Below are 25,295 nucleotides of genomic sequence, written 5' to 3'. Positions count from 1 at the left end.
GCACAAGGAGCCTGGCGAAGTATGTAAAGTACCGACCCCAGCCAAAAGAGCGAGTCGCACATGCGCGATCGCTGCTGATGCGTGATGTCATGGACGTCATGATGTGCTACCACTGTGGCACCGCCCATTTAAAAGGGAAGTGTCCTGCACTAGGGAAAAGATGTTAGTGCTCCAAGATGAATCATTTTGCCTCCCAGTGCCAGTCCACAGCCAAATATTACTCTCCAATGCAAAGGCATGGAAACTTCAAGGTTCGCACAGTAGACGAAATGGACACTCAGACCCGAAGAAAACTTTTCCGACCACGAAGACTTCCACTCCTGGGAGAATACATACGGCGTTGGAATCATAAATGCCACAGAGAAATCGCACGAGCTGACCACACAGCCTCAATATGTGCAGACCATTGAATCCACAAGCAAATGGAGTGCCACGGCGCAAGTGAACAAGTCCCCAATTACGTTCAAGCTGGACACGGGAGTATCTGCGAACTTGATGACAAGCAAAGATCTTGAATCCATCCCGTGGACACACGAGATCATACCAGCTGCATGCAAGTTAACAGACTTCAATTGTAACCAGATCACCTCGACGGGATAATGCCACCTACAAGTAGTTAATGAGAAAGTCACAAAAGGACTATGTTTTGAGATTGTGGACAACAAAAGAACGTCACTGTTAGGTGCTCAAGCCTGCAAGGATTTGTGGCTGATACAAAGGATTTTCATGAACACGATTGATTCATCTCGACTGATCGATGCCATCCAACTGCTTCTCAGTGAGTATCCTGACGTCTTTTGTGGCAAAGGTAGGTTACCCTACAAGTACAAAATTCTGCTCAAAGACGATGCAACACTGGTCATTCATGCACCAAGGAGGTACCAGCTCCGTTGCGGGACAAGCTAAAAGCAGAACGCCAACGCCTCCAATCTCAAGGCATCCTATCACAGGTCACACAGCCGACTGACTGGGTCAGCTCGTTGGTATGTGGCAAGAAGCCGTCCGGTGAACTCAGAATCTGTTTAGATCCCAAAGACTTGAACATAACATTCGCAGGGAACACTACACTGTCCCCAAGTGAGAGGAGATAATGAGCGAAATGGCGAAGGCTCGCATATTCACCAGACTTGATGCCTCACAAGGCTTCTGGCAGATGCAGCTCGATGATTCCAGCCGACTGCTGTGTACCTTCAACACACCATTTGGACGGTACTGTTATAATCGTACACCTTTCGGGATTATCTCTGCATCTGAAATATTTCACAGAATTATGGAGCAGGTGACGGAAGGCATTGAAGGCATCCGTGTATATGTTGATGACATCATAATATGGTCAACCTCAGAGGAATACCACATTGCTCGGTTAAAATAAGTCTTCCAAAGAATCCACCAATTTGGGCTGTAGCTCAACCAAGCCAAGTGCACCTTCACACGTTCATCTCTGACCTTCCTGGATGACACGATATCAGAGCACGGGGTGAAGCCGGATGCTGAGAAGATCGCAGCAATTCAGAACATGCAGCGGCCACGTGACAAGAAAGCGGTGCTCAGGTTTCTTGGATTCATCAACTTCTTAGGCAAGTTCATATTGAACCTAGCAGCACGGACGACGGCGTTACGACAAGTGATGAGGAAGGACACGGAGTTTGACTGGACTCCACGCCACCAAGACGAGTGGGTGGATCTGAAGCACCAATTGATGGCAGCTCCAACACTGGCATTCTTTGACCCGGCAAAACCCACAAAGATCCTCACTGACGCCAGTCAACATGGAATTGGTGCGGTGCTACTTCAACAGAATGACCAGTCGGACTGGGTCCCAGTGGCTTACGCTTCTCGAACGATGACCGCCACCGAGTGCAGGTATGCACAGATAGAGGAGTGCCTGGGATTGATCACAGGTATAACAAAATTCTACCACTATGTGTATGGTCTTCCCACATTTCTAGTGGAGACTGATCATAGGCCACTGGTCAACATTATCAACAAAGATCTCAATGATATGACGCCGCGCCTACAACACATGATGATGACGTTATGGAGGTACGAATTCACGCTGGTCTACATTCCTGGTAAGGACCTAATAATAGGACCTGACACCTTATCCCGAGCCATTGATGCTGACAGTCCACCTCCGGCTTCCATTAATGATGTGGAAGCTCATGCACAGTGGTGCAGGGAGACACTCCCGGCAACGGACGAGAGGCTGCAGCAAATTCGTCAGGCGACACGGGAAGAGGCGACCCTGCTCCAGGTCATGCACAACCTTCAGCATGGCTGGCCAAGAGGGCGGTGCCCACAGTTTCAAAACCTCCAAACTGATGGTGGATGGCATCATACTGCGAAATGACAGAAACACTGTCATTCCACTGACGCTCCGCATGTTCCATGGGCGGACATGCTCCGCAGGATTCCTGAGGGGCACCGTGGTGTCGAGAAGTGCAAAAGAAGAGCACAGCAATCCGTGTACTGGCCTGGGATAAACGAGGACATAACAAACATGGTGCTCACATGTGACACGTGTTAAAAACATCGACCGGCACAATGAGATGGCTATGTCACCGCTCCGACAGCATGAGATGGCTACGTCACCGTGGGACAAAGTTGGTATTGACTTGTTTTATTCCTTGTGTCTTTTCATCGATTATTACTCCAACTTTCCAGAAGTAATGAAAGTCCAGTATCTCACATCGGCGTCGGTTATCAAAGCCTGCAAGGAAACATTCTCAAGGCATGGCATCCCACAGACGGTCATGCCCGACAAATTCAAGCACTTGACGTTGAGTCCACTTCTTTGCCTACTAATTTTTTCCATAACCCTTCACTTTCCTCAATCGAATGGCTGGGTGGAGAAAGGTGTCCACATTATTAAGTAACTGATCAGCAAGGTCACTGACTCGAATTCCGACATACACTTGGCTCTATTGTCATATCGTTCATCGCCTTTGAGCTCTGGGCTGTCACCGGCTCAAATGCTCTTCAATCGAGATGTGAGGACAACGCTATCGGCGTTACACTTCGCCAATCTAGATCACTCACCAGCCCTGGACAAGATGCGTCACCAACGTCACGGACAAAAACAGCACTACAACTGGCATGCAAAAGTGCTGCATCCATTAGCAATCAACGACATGATTAGATTCCGACACTCTGGTAGAGGTTGGCCTAACATGGCGATGGTGCTCCGCCAAGTATCCCCACGATTGTACGTTGTGAAGTCTGATGATGGAATACGGTTTCGACGCAATCGGCGAGACCTGCTGAAGGTTCCACCTCATCAACCTATATTTCCGACGTTAGATCTGCAGGACGCTATCATGCGACATCCCGGGATGCCAGTGTGGTGAATGTGATTCACACTATATATAGTTGCCAATATCACTCCATGTATATATGTTCGTTATCTACCCGTTGTAAGATCAATGCTGTATATAGTTGCCAATATAACTCCATGTATATATGTTCACTATGCACCATTGTAAGTGCAGTTGCACTATCCGACCACCAGGGGGAGTCGCTCTGGGAGTACGCGAGAGTTTGTACTGGGCTCTGCCCAGGACTCCTCCCCCTGGGACCGATGTATAAAGATCAGTGCCTTAGAGCCAGCCTGCAGTTCATCTGGAGTTCAACGACGAATAGGCTAGCTCTGTTGTAAGTGTATTACAGCCTCTGTTCAGATCCAACTACACGTGTTCGCTGAATTGATTGTTCCATCAGCCAGTAGTTGGTGCCCAAATGGACATAAAAACCTCTGGGTCTCCATGCCACTCAGGAGGTCTACCCGAATCAGTCGTGCACCCAACCGTCTGAACTTGTGAACGTGAACTGATACAATCATTGCTCTCTGTTCTGTATTTGTGCATGAAACTAACTGTGTTTGATTTTTTTTTTAGTTACAGCTCTGCAACTATGAAAAAAACAGTGAAAAAGGGGGATATAGTGATCTTTACATGGGTATGTACAGAAGGGGCTGATGGGTAGTGGAAAGACCACTAGGGGGGCAGCACTGGCATGTATAAAAGCTGGACGCAAGCAGCCCTCTTGTCGCTTTGGCTGATTTGACTGTGAGGAGAACAGGGGCAGAAATTTAGCTCAGGCTGCTAGTGTGGTCAGGCCTAGTTGTAGAGCATAGAAAAGTTGTAACTTTTTTACTAGTACAGTTCTTAAAGTAAGAACTCACTCAGTTGTTTAAGTTGTGTTGCTCAATAAACCTTCTATAAAACTTCTGGACGACTTTGAGCCTTCTTCCAAAGCCTCTACTGTAACTGAGTTGAGTAGCACAGATTACCTGCTTTACAGGTAACAAAACAAGGCCCTGAGTAAGGCAATTTTGTTCCCACTGGAATTTGATTGCTGGTTAAATGGCACACTCCACATGCAGAAGCCACCACAATGTTTAATGGAAGTGGCTTCCCCACCACTGGTCTGGAGGGTGGGGGGGGGGGGGGGCTTCAGAACTGGAAACTCTATTCCCCATTGATGGGGCCGTGAGCATGGAAGACTACAATCTTGGCTGAGACCAATCCAGTGCAGGGATTTCCCAGTGGGGAAGTTGAGGTGCCAGAGCTGCAGCCTTCTAATTGCCCATGGTCTTAAGGGGATGGTGAATGTGTTGGTGGATAATCAAGAGCCTGCCTCCCTGAAGATTGCGCAGTCACTCCAGCTGCCAGCAAATGCAAGTTGGGACCTTCATTTAGACCTGATGTTGAGGTCCCAAAGCCCATGAGATACACCAACCCTTGCCTACTAATTTTGTCCATAACCCTTCACACTTTGGTTGTTTTAAGTTAGCCTACATTCTGGTCTATCTGGTACCATTGACTTGTCAGAGATTTGCAACTACAATGTGACAGGATATGGATTTTTACAGTATAAAATTTTAGCATGGTGACAAGATGTTTTCAATATACGTAATGGTTAATAGTAATTTGGTAGTATTATTATTGATTATTGTTGAAAAAGCACATCTGTCAAAGCTTTTTATCTTACACTTATCAGGTCAATCACAATAATACAAATGTCAGGGGAATCAACAAATTTATACTGTGTGACAAAAAATGGTGCACATTGGTTGGCAACCGGACTCTGATCAGTAGAGGCATTGCCATGGAGAATTTACCAATTGATGGTGACTAACAGTTAACTGCCAAACGTTGTTTGAAATTTAAAACAGGCAGCTTGAGTTTGATTGGTCAAGGCATTGCCCTATGGAATGAACCAAAGAATGGTTATCACTTACTTATTTAGCTGAAACAGGTACAATGTGTGCACATGTTATTTCTGTCTGCAAAGAACAGGACCCTATGTATTACTATGTGCATCCTCCAGTACACACAAACTGTAGGGGCAGCACGGTAGCACAAGTAGGTAGCACTGTGGCTTCACAGCGCCAGGGTCCCAGGTTCGATTGCCTGCTGGGTCACTGTCTGTGCGGAGTCTGCACGTTCTCCCCATGTCTGCATGGGTTTCCTCCGGGCGCTCCGGTTTCCTCCCACAGGCCAAAGATGTGCAGTTAAGGAGGATTGGCCATGCTAAATTGCCCTTAGTGTTCAAAAAAGGTTAGGAGGCGTTATTGGCTTAAGTGGGTTGTTGCAGACTCGATGGGCCGAATGCCCTCCTTCTGCCCTGCATGCTCTATGTTCCATGTCAAACACACACACTGTGAGCCCGACTGACAATCTTAAATGGTTGTCAGCATAATTCCTAGCCCACTAAGAATTATTCAGAAAATGTTGTCCAATGAAGAATCAAATCTAATTTTGGACATGGGCTGGATTTCCAGGTCCTCACTGCCAAGGGAACAGAAATTCCCATCTGAGGGCAACAGACTTTTTAATAGTCTGTTAAATTATCTTCCCCGCCCACGACAATTCCTGCTGTGGGTGTGATAAGAAAATTTATCCCTGTGTTTTGCATTTTGCAACCATGCGTTGGTGGGTAAAAAGGAATCCCAAGGTCTTCTATCAGCATAAAAATAATAAAAAGGGTGGTAAAAGAAAGAGGAGGGCTGATTTGGGATAAAAGGGGGGAATTACATGTGGAGGCAGGAGAGGTATTGAACAAGTACTTTGCATCTGTCTTTACAAAGGAAAAATATGTTACCAAATCTGAAGTGAGAGAGGAGATAACTGGTACACTAGAAGAACATGCAATTCAGAAGGAGGAGATGTTAGATAGACTATCTTTACTTAAAATTGTTTTTTTCAACTTCAAGTGCCCAAATCTATTTTTGTTCCAATTAAGGGACAATTTAGCATGGTTAATCCACCTATCCTGCACATCTTTGGGTTGTGGGGGTGAGACCCACACAGATACGGGGAGAATGTGCAAACTCCACACGGACAGTGACCCAGGGCCGGGATTGAACCCAGGTCCTTGGCATTGTGTGGCAGCAGTGCTAACACTGTGCCACCATGCCACCCAGTTTAACTAAAATTGATATAGTTATCTCCACGTTAAAGTTTTGGCGGCAGCTCCGCCAACAGTTCAAGCTGGGTGGGGGTGTCATGTTGGTCCCCTATCTGTGGGAATAATTTGTTTCAGCTGGGGAAACTTAATATCCACTGCTTGCTGAAGTCTAGGTCTGAGGCGTTCAAGTCAGGCGACCCTGAACTGTATAAGAAAGCCACATATGATCTAAAGAGATCCATCAAAGATGCCAAAAGACAGTACCAGACCAAGCTCGAGTCCCAGGCTAGCCACACGGACCCCCACCGACTATGGCAATGTCTGCAAGACACAACGGGCTACAAGATGAAGGCATGTAAAATCACCGGCTCTAATGCACCCCTCCCTGATGAGCTTAATGCATTCTATGCCCGCTTTGAGCAAGAGGTCAGCGAGAGCGAGCCTTCCACCCCAGATGCCTCGAATGAACTTGTATCTGAGATCACCACTGCAGACGTCAGAGCAGCCTTCTCGAAGGTCAACCCACAGAAAGCCACTGGCCCGGATGCGGTACCCGGACGGGCACTCGGGTCTTGCGCAGATCAGCTGGCTGAGGTATTCGAGGACATCCTCAACCTCTCTTTACACCATCTGAGGTCCCTATCTGCTTCAAGAAGATGACCACCATCCCTGTGCCAAAAAAAAGCCAAGCAGTGTGCCTTAATGACTATCGTCCAGTGGCTCTGACATCCATCATCATGAAGTGCTTTGAAAGGTTAGTCATGGCACGAATCAACTCCATCCTCCCGGATTGCCTTGATCCACTACAGTTTGCCTACCGCTGCAACAGGTCCACAGGAGACACCATCTCCATGGCCCTGCACTCTACCCTGGAACACCTAGATAACAAAGGCACCCAAGTCAGACTCCTATTTATCGACTACAGCTTAGCCTTCAACACCATCATTCCTACGAAACTCATCTCCAAACTCCGTGGCCTTGGCCTCGGCTCCTCCCTCTGCGACTGGATCCTGAACTTTCTAACCCACAGGCCACATCAGTAAAGATAGGCAACAACACCTCCTCCACGATCATCCTCAATACCGGTGCCCCACAAGGCTGTGTCCTCAGCCCCCTACTATACTCGTTGTACACCTATGACTGTGTGGCCAAATTCCCCTCCAACTCGATTTTCAAATTTGCTGATGACACCATAGTAGTGGGTCGGATTTCAAACGACGAGACAGAGTACAGGAATGAGATAGAGAAACTGGTGAACTTGTGCGACGACAATAATCGTCGCACAAGTTCACCAGTTGCTCTAGGAGTACGCGAGAGTTTGCACTGGGCTCCTCCCTTGGCTCCGCCCAGGACTCCTCCCCCTGGGACCGATGTATAAAGATCAGTGCTTGAGAGCCAGCCTGCAGTCATCTGGAGTTCAACGACGAATAGGCTGGCTCTGTTGTAAGTGTATTAAAGCCTCTGTTCAGATCCAACTACACGTGTTCGCTGAATTGATGGTTCCATCAATACAGACATATCATGGAGAAGGAGCAGGTCTTGGTTGCAGAGGTGAAGCCTAGGTGGGAGGAGGGGCTGGATTCCATTTTGCAAGAGGAGGTGTGGAGTGAGTTTCTTTGGAGAGCGTATGCTATGTCATCCTGCGCGAGGTTAAGTTTGATATAACTAGACTTCCGGTCGTGGTGATGCGGAGCTAAGCTGCACGTTCGGCGGCTCCCTCTATTTTCGGACTTTTGGGCTCTTTTTAGGGCCCGTAACGGCGCTGGATGGACTTTTCCTGGTGAGGGCAGACATCAGCTATGCTTCTCTGCCAGTGGATGGACTAGACCAGGAACGGGGCGGTTAAAAAATCGCCTTTGAAGCAGAGAAAGGTGCGAGGGAGGAAGACCAAGATGGCGGCGGGCGAGGAACCGGCAGCGTGGAAGCAGTGGGCGCAGGAACAGCAGGAGCTGCTCCATCGCTGCTTCAGGGAGCTGAAAGCTGAGCTGCTGGAACCGCTAAAGGCCTCACTTGACAAGCTCACGGCGACCCAGACGGCCCAAGGGGCAGAGATCCGCAAGGTCCGGCAAAAGGCCTCGGAGAATGAGGACGAAATCCTAGGCCTGGCGGTGAAAGTGGTCTCACGAGGCGCTCCACAAGAAATGGCAGGCGAGGCTGGAGGAAATGGAGAACCGCTCGCGGCGGAAGAATTTGCGGATCCTGGGCCTCCCTGAGGGGCTGGAGGGATCGGACTTGGGGGCCTACCTCGTCACGATGCTGAACTCGCTAATGGGAGCGGGGTCCTTCCAAGGGCCCTTGGAGCTGGAGGGAGCCCATCGAGTGTTGGTGGGAAGGCCCAAGCCTAACGAGCCGCCAAGGGCGGTGCTGGGGCGGTTTTACCGGTTCGTCGATCGAGAATGTGTGCTTAGGTGGGCCAAGAAGGAGCGGAGCAGCAGGTGGGAGAATGCAGAGGTCCGAATTTACCAGGACTGGAGTGCGAAAAAAAGGGCCAGTTATAAACGGTCGAAAGCAGTGCTGCACAAGAGAGGGGTGAAGTTTGGCCTGTTACAGTCACGCGCCTCTGGGTCACTTATAAAGACAGCCAGGAGCTGGGGGGCCCTGCACAGGCTCAACTTTACGAAGCTGGTGGAGCAGATGGAGGAGGAGTTTAGGAGGTGGGATGTGTTGCCACTCTCCCTAGCGGGCAGGGTCCAGTCGGTCAAAATGACGGTGCTCCCGAGGTTTCTGTTCCTCTTCCAGTGTCTACCTATCATGATCCCGAAGGCTTTTTTCAGGAGGGTAAGTAGGAGTATTACGGGGTTTGTGTGGGCGCAGAAGACCCTGAGGGTGAGGAGGATGTTCCTGGAGCGGGGTAGGGAAGTGGGCGGGTTGGTGCTGCCCAACCTGTGTGGGTACTACTGAGCTGCGAACGTGGCGATGATACGTAGGTGGGTGATGGAGGGGGAGGTATTGGAAGAGGTTGGAGGCGGCATCCTGTGTGGGCACGAGCCTAGAGGCGCTGGTGACGGCACTGTTGCTGCTCCCCCCAGCAAGGTATTCTATGAGTCCGGTAGTGGTGGCTACCCTCAAATTCAGGGGACAGTGGAGGCGGCATAGGGGGGAGGTGAAGGCTTCGGTTTGGTCCCCGATACGGGGGAACCACCGGTTTGTACCAGGGAAGATGGACGGAAGGGTTTTGAGCTGGCACAGGGCAGGTATCAGGCGGATGGGGGATCTCTTTCTCGATGGGAAGTTTGTGACCTTAGAGGAGTTGGAGGGGAGGTGGGGTTTCCCCCCAGGGAATAACTTCAGGTATATGCAGATTAGGGCATTTGTTAGGCGGCAGGTGGCGGAGTTTCCACTGTTGCCACCAGGGGGAGTTCAGGACAGGGTGCTCTCGGGGACGTGGGTTGGTGAGGGTAGGATCTCGGCAATCTACCAAGTGATGCAGGAGGGGGAGGAGGCCTCGGTGGAAGAGCTGAAAGAGAAGTGGGAGGAGGAGCTGGGAGAGGAGATCGATGAGGGGACGTGGGCGGATGCTTTGGGGAGGGTGAATTCCTCCTCCTCTTGCGCGCGGCTTAATTTAATCCAACTAAAGGTGCTGCATAGGGCGCCTATGACTGGGACAAGGCTGAGCCGGCTCTTTGGGGGAGAGGACAGGTGTGGCAGGTGTTCGGGGAGCCCAGCAAACCACACCCACATGTTCTGGGCGTGTCCTGCGTTGGAGGGCTTTTGGAAGGGTGTTGCGGGGACCTTGTCAAGGGTGGTTGGCTCCAGGGTGGAACCGGGCTGGGGGCTCGCAATGTTCGGGGTAGCATGGGAGCCGGGTGTGTAGGAGGCAAAAGAGGCCGTTATTCTGGCCTTTGTGTCCCTGGTGGCCGGGCGCAGGATTCTTTTACAGTGGAGGGATGCGAAGCCCCCAGCGCGGAATCCTGGATCAACAACATGGCTGGGTTTATCAAACTGGAGAGGATCAAGTTTGTCCAAAGGGGGTCGGTGCAAGGGTTCTTCCGGCGGTGGCAGCCATTTCTAGAAGGGCTGGGTGCCCTGATCGGAGCTGAGGAGATATTTGAGGGCTTAAAGGCTATGTAATCAGGTAAAGCCCCGAGGCCGAATGGATACCCGGTAGAATTGTATAAAATGTTCTCCGGGTTATTGGGGCCGCTGCTGGTCAAGGTTTTTAATAAGGCAAGGGACAGAGGGATGCTGCCCCAGATAATGTCGCAGGCTACCATCTCCTTGATTTTAAAACGGGACAAGAACCCGGAGTCATGTGGATCTTATAGGACAATCTCCCTTCTTAATGTAGATGCTAAACTGCTGGCAAAGCTCTTGGCCACTAGGATTGAGGATCGTGTGTCAAGTGTTATTAGGGATCAAACAGGGTTCGTTAAAGATAGGCAACTGGTGGCGAATATAAGAAGATTGCTCAATGTGACCATGATGCCCCCAGAGGGAAAGGAGGTGGGGGTAGTGGAGGCAATGGACGCGGAGAAGGCGTTTGACCGGGTAGAGTGGGAGTACTTATGGGAGGTGCTGGGACGGTTTGGATTTGGGGTGGGTTTCATCGACCGGGTCAGGCTGCTATATCAGGCCCCAGAGGCTAATGTGAGGACAAACAGGACGACTTCCGACTATTTTAGACTGCACCGCGGGGCGAGACAGGAGTGCCCCCTCTCCTCACTGCTGTTTGCGCTAGCTATAGAGCCGCTGGCAATTGCTCTGAGGGCTTCAGGGGGTTGGAAGGGGCTGGTTCCGGGGGAGGGTGGTGGAGCATTGAGTTTCATTGTATGTGGATGACCTGCTCTTGTGAAATGTTTGTAGTTCAGGAGAGGGGCTCTGGTAGGCTATATTAGAGGTATCGCGGTACCTAGGTGGGATGTACCTTATGCTGTAGTATGAGTGGTAGAACCTGCCTGCTGGTTCCACCCAGCAGGCGGAGCATAAGAGTCTGTGTTTCACCCACAGCAGTCATTCTGTACTGGAGCTGCTGGGGTAACTACTTGTTCATTAAAGCCTATAATCTCGCTTCAGTAGTGATTGATCGTGCATCAGGTGCCAAGGGGACCGACTGAGGAAGCTGCCATTCCGGTTAGTTGGGGACAGTTTCAGGTACCTGGGAATATAAGTGGCGCGGGAATGGGGTCGACTACACAAGCTGAACCTGTCTCGGCTGGTAGATTAAATGCGAGGGGAGTTCCGGAGATGGGATGAGCTCCCGCTGTTGTTAGCTGGGAGAGTACAGACAGTTAAAATGACGGTCCTCCCGAGGTTCTTATTAGTGTTCCAGTGCCTCCCCATTTTCATTCCATATTCCTTTTTTAAGAGGGTGAGCAAGATCATTTTGGGCTTTGTATGGGCGTGCAAGTCCCCGCGAGTGAAGAGAGTGATGCTCGAGCGGAACCGGCGCGGGGGGAGTGGGGGGGCTTGCACTGCCGAATTTCAGCAACTATTATTGGGCAGCTAACATAGCCATGATAAGGAAGTTGGTGGTGGTGGGGGTAGGTCGACTTGGCAGCGGGTGGAGGCAGCCTCATGTATGGGTACCAGCCTGGGGCGTTGGTGACGGCGCCTCTGCCATTCTCGCCGGCGCGCTTCTCCACCAATCCTGTAGTGGTGGCGGCCCTTTGTATCTGGGGACAGTGGAGGAGGCACGTGGGAGCAATGGGAGCATCGGTCTGGTCCCCAATATGTGACAACCATCGGTTTCCCCCGGGGAGGTTAGACGGGGGGGTTCTGGGAATGGCGGAGGGCGGGGATTGAGCGGATGGGAGATTTGTTTTTGGAAGGGAGCTTCCCTAGCTTGAGGGCACTGGAGGACAAGTTTGGGTTGACGAGGGGGAATGAATTCCGGTATATTCAGGTGCAGGATTTTTTGCGCAGGCAGATGCCATCTTTTCCACTTTTGCCACTGAGGGGGATCCAAGATAGGGTAGTGGCTAGAGGATGGGTAGGGGAGGGAAGTGTCTCGGATATTTAAGGAGCTCATGGGGGCGGAGGAGACGCAGATCGAGGAGCTGAGACTTGTGGTGAATGTGATTCACACCGGATTATAACCTGTATATACATGTGCCTATATTGTAAGTGCAGTTGCACTACCTGTCCTCCAGGGGGAGTAGCTCTGGGAATGCTCGAGAGTTGTACGGGACTTCTCCCTTGGCTCCGCCCAGGACTCCTCCCCCGGGAGCTGCTGTATAAAGATCAGTGCCACAGGGTCAGCCGGCCAGTTCACCGAAAGTTCAACGGCTAACAGGCTGGCTCTGTTGTAAGTATATTAAAACCGCTATTTTAATCCTACAAGCACATGTCCGTAGAATTGTTGGTTCCAACAAGACTTAAATGGGAGGAGGAGTTGGGAGGGGAGATTGAGGCAGGCCTGTGGGCAGACACGCTGAGCAGGATTAATGGGACTGCAACTTGTGCCACGCTTGGCCTGATTCAATTTAAGGTCGTACACCGGGCCCACATGACAGTGTCCCGGATGAACAGATTCTTCGGCGTAGAGGACAGGTGCGTAAAGTCTCTGAGAGGATCGGCAGACCATGTCCACATGTTTTGGGCGTGTCCAAAACTTAGGAGATACTGGCAGGGGTTCGAGGACGTCATGTCTAGTGTATTGAACACGAAGGTGGCAATGAGTCCAGAGGTGGCGATTTTTGGGGTTTCAGTGGCCCCGGAAGTCCAGGGGGAGAAAGAGGCCGACGTCTTGGCCTTTGCTTCCCTGGTAGCCCGGAGGCGGATACTTCTAGGTTGAAGGGACTCAAAGCCCCCGAAGTTAAAAGCCTGGCTGTCAGACATGGTGAGTATCCTGGGCTGAGAGAAAATCAAGTTCGCCTTGAGAGGGTCGTTGTTAGGGTTCGCCTGGAGGTGGCAGCCATTCATTTTTTAAAAATAAAAATTTAGATTACCCAATTATTTTTTCCAATTAAGGGGCAACTTAGCCTAGCCAATCCACCTACTCTGCACATTTTTTTGGGTTGTGGGGGCGAAACCCACGCAGACACGGGGAAAATGTGCAAACTCCACACGGACAGTGACCCAGAGCCGGGATTCGAACCTGGGACCTCAGCGCCATGATGCAGCTGTGCTAACCACTAGGCCACGGTGCTGCCCGGTGGCAGCATTCATTGACTTCTTTGCGGAGAATTAATCATCAGCGGAGGAGGGGTGGGGAGAGGAGGGTGGGTCAGGGGAATGTAGTATGGGAGTCATTTAGGCAGATCTGGGTGGGGTGGGCTACGGCGATTGCACTATATACCTTGTTTATTGTACAGCCCTTTTGTTTTCTCGTTCTGTAATTCTACTGTTTACAATGCCGAAAAATACCTCATTAAAATTGTTTATGAAAAAAAGTGTTAAAAACTCAATTAAAGTATTTTCCCAAAAAAATTGGAATGGTACCAGGACCGGATGAGACGCATCCTAGGGTACTGAGGGAAGCAGAATTAAAATTGCAGAGGCACTAATGATAATCTTCCAGTCTTCTTCAGACAAAGGGGCAGTGCCAGAGGACAGGAGAATTGTGAATATTACACCCTTGTTCAAAAAATGATTATTTTTTAATTCATTCATGGGATTTGGGCATCGCTGATGAGGCCATTATTTATTTATTTTTTTAACAAACAATTTTAATGAGGTATTTTTGGCATTACAAACAGCAACAGTATAAAAACAATGTACAAAGTACAATAAACGTAGTGCAAACACCGACTCCCATCTCTCCAAGACGCACCTATTTAACCCCCTATTCTACGCTACCCTAGCCCGCCCCCCCCCCTCCCCCAGCTGACGATTAATTCTCCGCAAAGAAGTCAATGAATGGTTGCCACCTCCGAGTGAACCCCAACAAAGACTCTCTCAAGGCGAACTTAATCTTCTCTAGGCCGAGAAAGCTCGCCATGTCGGTTAACCAGGTCTCCGACTTTGTGGGCTCTGAGTCCCTCCAAGCTAATAATATCCGTCTCCGGGCTACCAGAGCGGCAAAGGCCAGAACATCTGCCTCTTTCTCCTCCTGGATACCCGGATCTTCCAACACCCCAAAAATCGCCATCTCTGGACTCATTGGCACCCTTGTTTTCAATACTCTGGGCATGACGTCCACATACCCCTGCCAATATCCCCTAAGTTTTGGACATGCCCAGAACATCTGGACATGGTTCACTGGTCCTCCCGCACATTTTACACACCTGTCCTCTACTCCAAAGAATCTACTCATCCGGGCCATTGTCATGTGGGCCCGATGGACCACCTTGAATTGGATCAAGCTGAGCCTTACGCATGTAGCGGTCGCATTGGCTCTGCTCAATGCGTTCGCCCATAAGCCATCCTCCATCTCACCCCCAAGCTCCTCCTCCCACTTAGACCTCAGCTCGTCGGTCTGCGTCTCCTCCATCTCCATAAGTTCTTTGTAAATGTCCGAGACACTCCCCTCTCACGCACATCTCCTAGCCAGGAAGGATGATTCTTGCCTGCGCAGGAAGTCCCGCACCTGCAAATATCTGAATTTGTTACCTCTTGCCAATCCAAACTTCTCCTCCAGCGCCCTCAAGCTAGGGAAGCTCCATTCCAGGAACAGGTTCCCCCATCCTCTCAATTCCCACCCTTCGCCATACTCGAAACCCCCATCCAAGCTCCCTGGAGCAAACCGGTGGTTGTCACATATTGGGGACCAAAACGATGCTCCCACTGCTCCAACGTACCTCCTCCACTGACCCCAGATCCTCAAGGCCACCACCACCATGGGCTGGTGGAGTATCTCGCCGGCGGGAACGGCAGAGGTGCCGTTATCAGCGCCCCCAAGCTGGTGCCCCTACATGAAGCTGCCTCCACCCGCTCCCAAACCGATCCTGCCCCCACCCCCCATTTCCTAATCATAGCAATGTTGGCTGCCAGTAAGAATTACTGAAATTTGGCAGGGCAAGCCCCCCTCCCCCTGATTCCTCTCGAGAATCACCTTCTTCACTCGTGGGGACTTACCCGCCCAGATAAAGCCCAGAATGATTTTGTTAACCCTCTTAAAAAAGGACTGCGGGATGAAAATTGGGAGGCATTGGAATACAAATAAAAATCTCGGTAAGACCGTCATCTTAACCGTCTGCACCCTCCCAGCCAGCGACAGCGGTAGCACATCCCATCTCCGAAACTCGCCCCTCATCTGCTCAACTAACCGGGACAAGTTTCACTTGTGTAACCGGCCCCAGTTACGTGCCACTTGTATCCCCAAGTACCTGAAACTGTCCCCCACGAACCTAAACGGTAGCTCCCCCAGCCGACCCTCCTGACCCCTTGCCTGGACTACAAACATCTCGCTCTTTGTCATATTCAGTTTATATCCCGAAAACCGTCCAAATTCCCCCTCAATCGCCATAATTTCACCAATCCCTGCCCCTGGATCTGTTACATATAAGAGCAGGTCGTCCGCGAGACCCTATGCTCCACGCCCCCCCCACACACAGAACCAGCCCTTTCCAGCCCCTTGAAGCTCTCAGAGCAATCGCCAGCGGCTCTATTGTAACGCAAACAGCAGTGGGGAGAGGGGGAATCTCGGTCTTGTCCCCCAGTGCAGTCCAAAAGAGTCCGAGGTCATCCTATTCGTCCTTACACTAGCCTCCGGGGCCTGGTACAACAGCCTAACCCAGTCGATAAAGCCCCTACTGAACTCAAATCGCCCCAACACCTCCCATAGATAGTCCCACTCCACCCGGTTGAACTCCTTCTCCGCATCCATGGCCACAACTACCTCAACCTCCCTATTCTCCGGGGGCATCATAATCACGTTGAGCAGCCTTCTTATTGCCTGCCCTTGACAAACCCGGTTTGATCCTCCATAATCACCTCCGGCACACAATCTTCAATCCTGCAGGTCAAAACCTTGGCCAGCAGCTTGGTGTCCACATTAAGCAGTGAGATCAGCCTATATGACCTGCATAGCTCCGGGTTCTTGTCCCGCTTCAATATTAACGAAATAGTGACCTGTGACATCGTCGGGGGCAGCACCCTTCTATCCCTCGCCTCACTAAAAACCTTGATGTGGAGATGCCGGCGTTGGACTGGGGTGAGCCCAGTAAGAAGTCTTACAACACCAGGTTAAAGTCCAACAGGTTTGTTTCAAACACGAGCTTTCGGAGCACAGCTCCTTTCCACAGGTGAATGGAGAGGTATCCTGTTGAACTTTAACCTGGTGTTGTAAGACTTCTTACTAAAAACCTTGACCAGCAATGGCCCTAGTATCCCAAAGAATTTCTTGTAGAATTCCACCGGGTACCCGTCCGGCTCTGGGGCTTTACCTGACTGCGTTGCCTTCAAACCCTCCCCTATTTCTTCGGCCCATCCACCAGCTCCCTGTCCACCCTTGGGAAGGTCAGTCCGTCCAAAACGCATTTCACCCCTCGGGCCCCGTGGGGGGTTCCGAGCGATAGAGTCTGCTGTAAAAGTCCCTAAACGACCTGTTTAGCCCTGCCGACTCCCCTACCAAATTCCCATCCCCATCAACCACCCTTTCTATTTCCCTGGCCGCCACCCTCTTCCTAAGCTGCTGTGCCAACATTCTGCTGGCCTTCTCCCCATGTTCGTAAAACACACCCCTCGCCTTTCTAAGCTGTTCCACTGCCTTGCCTGTGGACAACACCCTGAACTCAGCCTGCAGTCTCCGCTGTTCCCTTAAAAGCTCTACCCTCGGGGTCGCCGCACCTTCTATCTAACTGTAGGATCTCCTTAACCAGTCGGTCCATCTCTGCCCTACCCGTCCAGTTCCTATGAGCCCGGATCAAAATCAGCTCACCTCTCACCACTGCTTTCAGCGCCTCCCAGACCACCGCTGCTGAGACTTCCCCCGTGTCGTTGACCTGCAGGTAGTTCTGCATACACTTCCTCAGCCTCTCGCACACCGCCTCGTCTGCCAACAAGCCCATGTCCAATCGCCACTGCGGGCGCTGGAAGCTCTCCTCACTGACCTGCAGTTCCACCCAGTGAGGGGCATGATCCGAAATAGTGATGGCCGAGTACCCCGTGCCCACCACCCCCGCCAGCAAATCCCTGCTCAAAATGAAAAAATCAATCTGGGAATAAACCTTATGCACATGAGAATAAAAAGAAAACTCCCTCCCCGTCGGTTTCCTAAACCTCCCTGGGTCGACCCCCCCCCCATCTGCTCCATGAACCCTAAGTTTGCCATTGCTGGCACCCTCCCCGTTTTTGAACACGACTGGTCCAGGCCGGGGTCGATGACCGTATTACCAGCTTGTGCGAATCCAGGTCAGGTATCTTCCCCAGTACCCTCTTTATGAATTCTACATCGTCCCAGTTTGGTGCGTACACATTAACCATGACTACCTTCCTCCTCTCCAGCTTGCCACTCACCATGACATAACGCCCCCCCCCCCATCCGAGACTATACTGCCCACCTGAAATTGCACCCGCTTATTGATTAAAATCGCCACACCTCTAGTCTTGGTTTCCAGCCCTGAATAAAAGACCTGACTGACCCAGCCCTTCCTAAGCCTAACTTGATCCGCCACTTTCAGGTGTGTCTCCTGCAACATCACCACGTCCGCCTTCAGAGCCCTCAGATGCGCGAACACCTGTGCCCTCTTGACCGGTCCATTCAACCCTCTAACATGCCAGGTGATCAGCCTAGTTGGGGGGCACCGCGCCACCCCCCCACTCCGCCAATCAGCCATCCCCTTTCCTGGGCCTGCCTCCAACCCATGCACCGCGCCTCCATCGGTCCGCCTTCTGTCAGCCCCCACCCCCGACCTCCTCTCTGTCCCGAAACCTAAGTCCCTCCCTTGTCAGCAGAATAATTAACCCCCCCCCAGCAACACCACTCCGTAACCTAACCCCTGCCATATAGTGAACATATACACCCCCCCCACTGTGCTTCCATTGACTAGCTCACCCAGCTAGCCTGGTGGCCCTCGCCTCTGGCACCAAGATGTCTCCCACCTATTGTTCTCCACTCCCCTTCCCCATGCCCATTGAAATCACTTCCCTCATCAAACCAATCCCAAACAATCTCCCAATTACCATAGGAGACAACCAAAAATGAAAACCTCACAAAGAACCCCCCCAATAGTGCAAAACAAAGTAATAAAAAGTAAAAAGCCCCCACCAGCCACCCTCACGAAAGCACTTAAAATCCATAGAACCGGATAACTTTTACTTCCCCCATCTTAACTCAAAATTAAAAGCAGAAGAAAAACAACAATTAAAACATATAAACATCACTCAGAAAAGTTACAACTTAAATCCAAAAAGTCCTCAGTTCAGCACCAGCCCGTTCTTCTTGGCAAAGTCCATTGCGTTTTCGGGCGACTCAAAATAATGGTGCTGGTCCTCGTGCATAACCCAAAGACGCGCTGGGTATAGCAGCCCAAGTTTCACCTTCTTCTTATACAGGCTCGCTTCACAAGCCTGCCCTCCTTCTGACCACCTCCACACTCAGGTCCTGATAGACATGCAAATTGCTATTGTCCCATTTGCAGCTCCGTGTACGCTTGGTATGCTGGAGAACACACTCCTTGTCCAAAAATCTGTGGAACTGGACCACCATTGCCCTTGGGGGGGTCCCCCGGCCGCGGCTTCCTCGCCATCGCCCTGTACGCCCTGTCCACCTCTAACGGTCGGGGAAAAGCCCCCTCCCCCAGAAGCTTCTGAAACATACTCGCCACAAACGCACCAGCATCAGCCCCTTCAGGGAGACCAACAATTCTTAAGTTCTGCCGGCGAGCTCTATTCTCCAGATCCTCCACCTTCTCTAGCAGCCTCTTTTGCTGATCCTTCAGCATCCCCACCTCCAGCTCGACCACTGTTTGGTGCTCCTCCTGGTCCGCCAGCGCTTTCTCCAGCTTCTGAATCGTCCAATCCTGGGCATCCAGCCTGCGCTCCAGCCGATCGATTGACTCCTTTATCAGGTCAAGCCAGTCCCGTTTCTGTCTGGAAAAGTCCTCTTGGATGACCCTGCATCAACTCCTCAGTCGATGGTTGGGCCGTCGCAGCAGATGTCCGGACATCAGCCATGTTGTCTTCAGCCGCAGCCTCCACCCAGCCCTTGCTTATCTTTTTATTTCTTCCTTTTTGGTCCCTTGGGGTTCTCAGTTCCATGCACCAATGTGCGGATCCAGAGCCAAATTATCTGCGCCTTCAAAGCTAAAACTCAAAACCACAAAAAATGTCGGGGGAAAAGGTCCAAAATTCCAGCCAGAGCGGGAGCCACCAAATATGCGACTTAATCCCTCATAGCCGCCACCGGAAGTGCTAGGCCAGTATTTATTGCCCATCTCTAATTGCCCTTGGGAAGGTGTCAGTGAGTTGCTTTTTTGAACTGCTGCAGTCTATGTGGTGCAAAGATAAAGCCAGCAACTACAGGCCAGTCAGTTTGACTTCAGCAGTAGGGAAACCTCTGGAAACTATAGTTTGGAACAAAATCAATAGTCGCTTAGACAAATCCAAGGTAATTAAAGAAAGTAAGCATGGATTCATTAAGGAAAAATCATGTTTAACTAATTTCCTAGAGGTCTTTGACAGGCAACAGAGAAGGTTGATAAGGGCAATGTTGTTGAAGTGGTGGATATGGATTTTCAAAACGCATTTCATAAAATGCCACACAACAGACCTGTGAGCAAAATTCTAGATCTTGGAAACAAAGAGAAAGTAGGCGCATGGATGTGAAATTGACAGGAAATAGTGGGAAGTGACAAATGGTTGTTTTCAGATTGGAGAAAGGGATGTAATGGAGTTCCCCAGAGGTCAGTGTTGGGATTCTTGCTCTTGATTATGGATATAAAATTTTAAAATATGTATTCCAGTTTTCAGTTTATATAATAGAAAATAACAGAAAAGAATAACTTACAGATAAATACATAGAACTCCCAAAACATAGATTAACCTCCTACACAGCTCAACCCCTCCCCCTTTCCCTCTTCCCCACCTTAGCAACTAACAGTGACCAATTCCGTGAAATAAACAAGAAGTGGCTGCCACTTTCAGTAAAACCCCTCAATTGCCCCCCTCACAGTGTACTTGACTTTCTCGAGATTTGGGAACTCCATCAGATCTCCCAGCCACACTAAAGCACTAGGCGGAGTCGCAGACCTGCATCCCATCAGCACTCACCTCCAGGCAATCAGTGATGCAAAGGCCAGGACATTGGCCCCCGCGCCTGTCTGCAGCCTCCGGCGAGTCTGACCCCAAATATGGCCACTAAAGGACAGGGCTACAGCTCAATCTTCAGAATTGCCGATGTGGTGCCAAAGAAGGATATTCAGAAACCACAAACTTAGGACAAGACCAGAACATGTGCATGTGGATCTCTTGCACTTGTCTTCTACCCCTGTAAAGAAGCGGCTCATTCTTGACTTGTCAAGTGTTTCCTATAAACTACTTCTGAGTTGCACTAAACCAAGCCTCACACATGAGAAAGTGGAGTTCACCCGACACATGCCCTCACTTCAAACCTCATCATCTAATATGGGCTTCTAACTCCTCCTCCCACCTAGCCGTAACCCCCTCCACTGATCTTGAATCCTCCGACATAATCCGTCCATAAATATCGGAAGTGCTCCTTTCCTCCGACTCTGCAAGCAAATGAACCCTCTCCATTAGAGAGGTTGGCGCGCCACGGGAAATGTTGGTAAAATCCATTTTGCAAAGCTGCAAACTTGTAAGTATTTGTGTAATAATAATAATCACTTATTGTCACAAGTAGGGTGGTACGGGAATTGAACACACACTGCTGGTATTGTTCTGCATTACAAGCCAGCTCTTTAGCCCACTGTGCTAAACCAGCCCCTGGTTTAAATCTGAATGCAAGAGCCCACACTTTTCCGTCATTCCTCTAGGTTGGCAAACAGCCCGTCCAGGATTGATTATGTATTAATGACCTAGACTGTGGTGTTTAAGGTTGTACCAGGATTGGAAATGTTGTCAACTGTGATGAAGATAGTCTTGAACTAAAAAAGGACATAGACATATTGGTGGATTGGGCAGGCAAGTGGCAGATGACGCCCAATGCAAAGAAGTTTGAAGTAATTAATTTTGGCAAGAAGAATATGGAATATGGAGTGACAATATAAATTATAGGGAGAAACTCTAAAGGAAGTGCAGGAACAGAGCCTATGGTGCCTATGTATGTAAGTCATTGAAGATGGCAGGGCATGTTGAGAGCATTTAATAAAACATATAATATCTTAAGCTTTATTAATAGGGGCGTGAGTACAAGATTAAAGAAGTCACGTGGACCTTGTATAAAACACCAGTTAGGCCTCATCTGGAGTACTGCATCCAGTTCTGGGTGCCATTCTTGAGGAATGATGTGAAGGCATTGGAGAGAGTACAGAGGAGATTTACAAGAATGATTCCAGGGATAAATGAGGATAGATTAGAGAGGTTCGGACTGTTTTCCTTGGAGAAAAGAAGGCTAAGAGGAGACTTGATGGAGGTATTCAAAATCCTGTAAGGTATGGGCAGGATAAATAGTGAGACACTGTTCCCAACTCAAGAGAGCATCAAGAACTAGAGGGAACAAATTCAAAATAATTGGCAAAAGGAGCAAAAGTGATGCAAGGAAATTGATTTTCATCCAGAGAGGTTGGTGGAGACAGGTTTGATCTAGGTAGTCCCAAAATTGCATCGGATTGCTTTCTGAAAGTAAATAATTTTCAAGGTTATGGGAATTAGACAGGGGAGTGGGACTAGGGACAATGCTCTTTCATAGAGCAAGTGCAGTTTTGATGGATCCAATGGCCTCCTACTACACTGTGAAGATTTTGTGATTTTGTACTTTTCCCATTGTGAACAGTGGAAGGATGTGCTTTTGAGACAATCTGCCAGTATTTGGGACATATGACCTACATACCTAGCATCACAGTGGCACAGGAAGTCATATACTACATTACTCATCTGTGTGATAGGCAGAAGGTCTTTTTGGTAACAGCTTCCTGTTCGTGGTGAACACCACTTGTGATGCTACTGCAGTCTTTTCAGACAGAAAAAGTCCACTTGCCAGCCAATTAGCACCTTCTTCTCACACAGTATAAAATTGTTGTTTCCCTTAATATTGGTATTTTTGTGATTGTCCTGATGAGTGCAAAATGAAAAGCTTTGACAAAATATCTATTTCAGCAATTTAATTGTTGATTTAAAAAACATAATATCAGAAAATAAGGGTTGTAAACACCATGAACAAGAACTTTAATGTCATTGTAAAGATTATTATGCTCTGAAGCAAGACAGACTCTCAGAGCAGTCATTGAACTTTTAGATTGTTCCTCTTGCAAAATTGCTTGATTGGAAAAAACAAAACTGTAAAGAATAAAAGCAATTCTTATTGAAGAATCTTTTGCCCCTTTTCTATAATCTCCATCAGGAAAATGGGAGGTTAATCACCATATCTATCTCTTTTAATGGAATCGTTAAGGAGACATTGAGTTACTTCAATATCATCAATCCCCAAAAACTTAATCAAAGTGCTTTCCATTGTAGAGATAAACAATAAAATACAAATGATACAAAGCAAGGAACCTTAATAAATGTAAAAAACATCATATTATTTAGTGCCCAGCAGTGTGTCAGGGAACTGTTGTTGCATTATTCAAGTATTACAATCCTGAATTAAATTTTGATGAAGCTGCTGGGCTCTGGTTCTGATGATACCACTCTGATGTAATAACCCAGGTGATTTTCTTTTTGGGAGCTACTTTGTTATTGTTAAGGTGATATTGTTTTGGTTCTGTTGCTATTAATTTGGTGGGTTTCTTTGCTAGATTTCTTGGAAAATTTCTTTGGATTAAATTCTGATAACAGCTAAATTATTTGTCTGGATTTGCAAGTCAAGGTCCTTTGAAGAGGGGAAGTACTTTTTTCCTAAAGAATTGTTTTAAAAAAATACATTTGAAGTGAAATGTATAGCATGTGCCATAAAACTCAACTTGTCTCCATACACGGTTTCATTCTTAGGTGCCTCTGTATAATTGTAATTATTTTGATGTTTTCAATATACATTCCCTGCCAGACATACAAGCCTGGGGGCAAAATATTTTAAATGGAAGATGACAAAAAACTCGACTTGACTCCTCCATGGACTGTCTTTCATTCTATTCGTTGGTGCATCTGTATAATTGTAATTTGTTGGATTATATTCAACGTGCATTTCCTGTCAGGTGTACAGCCTGGGGGGGCAAAGCATTTCAAATTGATAATTAGAGAGTGCAAGAGAATTCTACTTACTTCCAGAATGGTCCGATGGTTGCCGTCCAATAAAACTATCAGTCTTCAAATTAAGCAAATAACATTTATTGAATAACAAATATAAATATCTATGAGTTTGTTCACTCTTCTACAACTATAATTGATGATTAAGTAAACAAGAAGAGGTACAAATAATGTTTAACTACACGTGCCAGGAGGCAGCACAGTGGCTAACACAGCAGCCTCATGGCACCGAAGTTTCGCGTTTGAGCCCGGCTCTGGGTCACTGTTCGTGTGGAGTTTGCACATTCTCTCCGTGTTTGCGTGGGTTTCGCCCCCACAACCCAAAGATGTGCAGGCTAGGTGGATTGGCCTCGCTAAATTGCCCCTTAATTGGAAAAAATGAATTGGGTACTGTAATTTTATTTTTAAAAACTACACGTGCCAACTAAACTGTATCTCTCGAACACTCTGCTCTCTAGTCACTTCTGATATGAAGAGATGGAATGGGTAGTTTATATACATGGATCTGGTGCTGCCATCTAGTGGTTGTCTAGCATTATAATATAGCTGTTAACCCCTTACACACCAGCAGATGTACAGATCATTACAAATTCAATTTTCCTCCCTCTAGGAGTTGCCTCGGTGTAATTTTAATACTTCTAAGTGTCTCCGCGGGGCGTGGGTTGATGCTTTCCTGCCTACCTATTTCCATGGTTCAAGTGATGACATCGTTGCGCCGGCCGCCCCTTTTATACCGTGCGCAGCCAGGCGCTGGCTGATTGGCTGGCGGCCGTGACCCCGCCTCCCTGTGCGCGAGGAGAAGCAGCCGCAGCAGCAGCAGAGGGAGCATGGCGCAGGGAGATTAGAGAAGCGGCCGCGCTGCTCACAGACACACATACACAACTGCCCTCACTTGGTTATATATAAAAAAAATATATGGCTTCTCACAGCGACACTGAGGAGAAAGGGGTCCCGCTTGTGAAAGAGGACGGTCGGGAGAGGCACCCGAGCAGTGAGAGCGGTCTTCGAGCCGGCGGCAGGGCCAAGCCATCGTCTCTCCTCCGAAACGCCTCGAAATCCAAACAACAAAATGGCGAACAAGCAAGCGGGCCGCTGGCAGCCAGCGGCGGCCCCGAGGTGCTCCGAGCCGACACGGCTCCCGCTCCTCATCCACTCGCTGCAGAAAGCGAGGAGCACGGGGCCTCGGCCGTTCAGAAAACTACCGAAGATCATGTTCGGAAGAGTTTTCAGATCCCCAAGAAGAACAAAGAAAAGAAAGGTGCTTTAATATGTTAACACGCAGCGCAGTTTGCTTCTTGATGCAGCTGACCAACAATTCATTTTGTACGTTGCTGGAAAGAGGCAGGGAACCATTTGTTTTCTTGATAGGGAATGTTAGCAAATCAGAAAATAAATACTCAATCTTTATTTTTTTTTACTTCTGGTTCTTCGAACAGGTAAGTGGACCATAGAAGGTCCGGCATGTGGTCAGAAATGTGGAATCCCCCTTATTACGGTTACCTGGACAGACCTTCATTTTAGCTCCAAGCCTATGGGGCGGTAGTACTTGCCTTTATGCAAGGTCTTTTGGAGAGACTCTGACCTGTTTACTCTCACTTCAGATTTCATCTTCATCCACACTGATGCAGTGGAAAGTAGGGGCGTTACTGACCCCCCCCTTTCACTCGGTATTATTTGACGGAGCATCCATTTCTTTGTCT

General features: G+C 49.1%; 1 protein-coding gene across 4 annotated transcripts in view; it reads left to right on the top strand.

Annotated features, from left to right (window-relative positions):
- Positions 1 to 24,389: 24,389 nt before the first annotated feature.
- tasora (transcription activation suppressor a) overlaps positions 24,390 to 25,295 on the top strand; it is a 111,795-nt gene continuing 110,889 nt past the window's right edge. For all 4 annotated transcript variants that reach the window (XR_005462433.1, XM_038812813.1, XM_038812812.1 and 1 more), the window contains exon 1: positions 24,390 to 24,853. Coding sequence is in view for 3 of the 4 variants with exons in the window: in XM_038812813.1 (XP_038668741.1) it covers positions 24,511 to 24,853 (343 nt within the window). In the remaining variant the exon portion in view is untranslated. The remainder of the gene's footprint in view (positions 24,854 to 25,295) is intronic.

The sequence above is a fragment of the Scyliorhinus canicula genome, chromosome 11 (genome assembly GCF_902713615.1).
Source record: "Scyliorhinus canicula chromosome 11, sScyCan1.1, whole genome shotgun sequence".
NCBI classification, from domain to species: Eukaryota; Metazoa; Chordata; class Chondrichthyes; order Carcharhiniformes; family Scyliorhinidae; genus Scyliorhinus; species Scyliorhinus canicula.
This window is presented reverse-complemented; position numbering and strand designations above follow the sequence as displayed.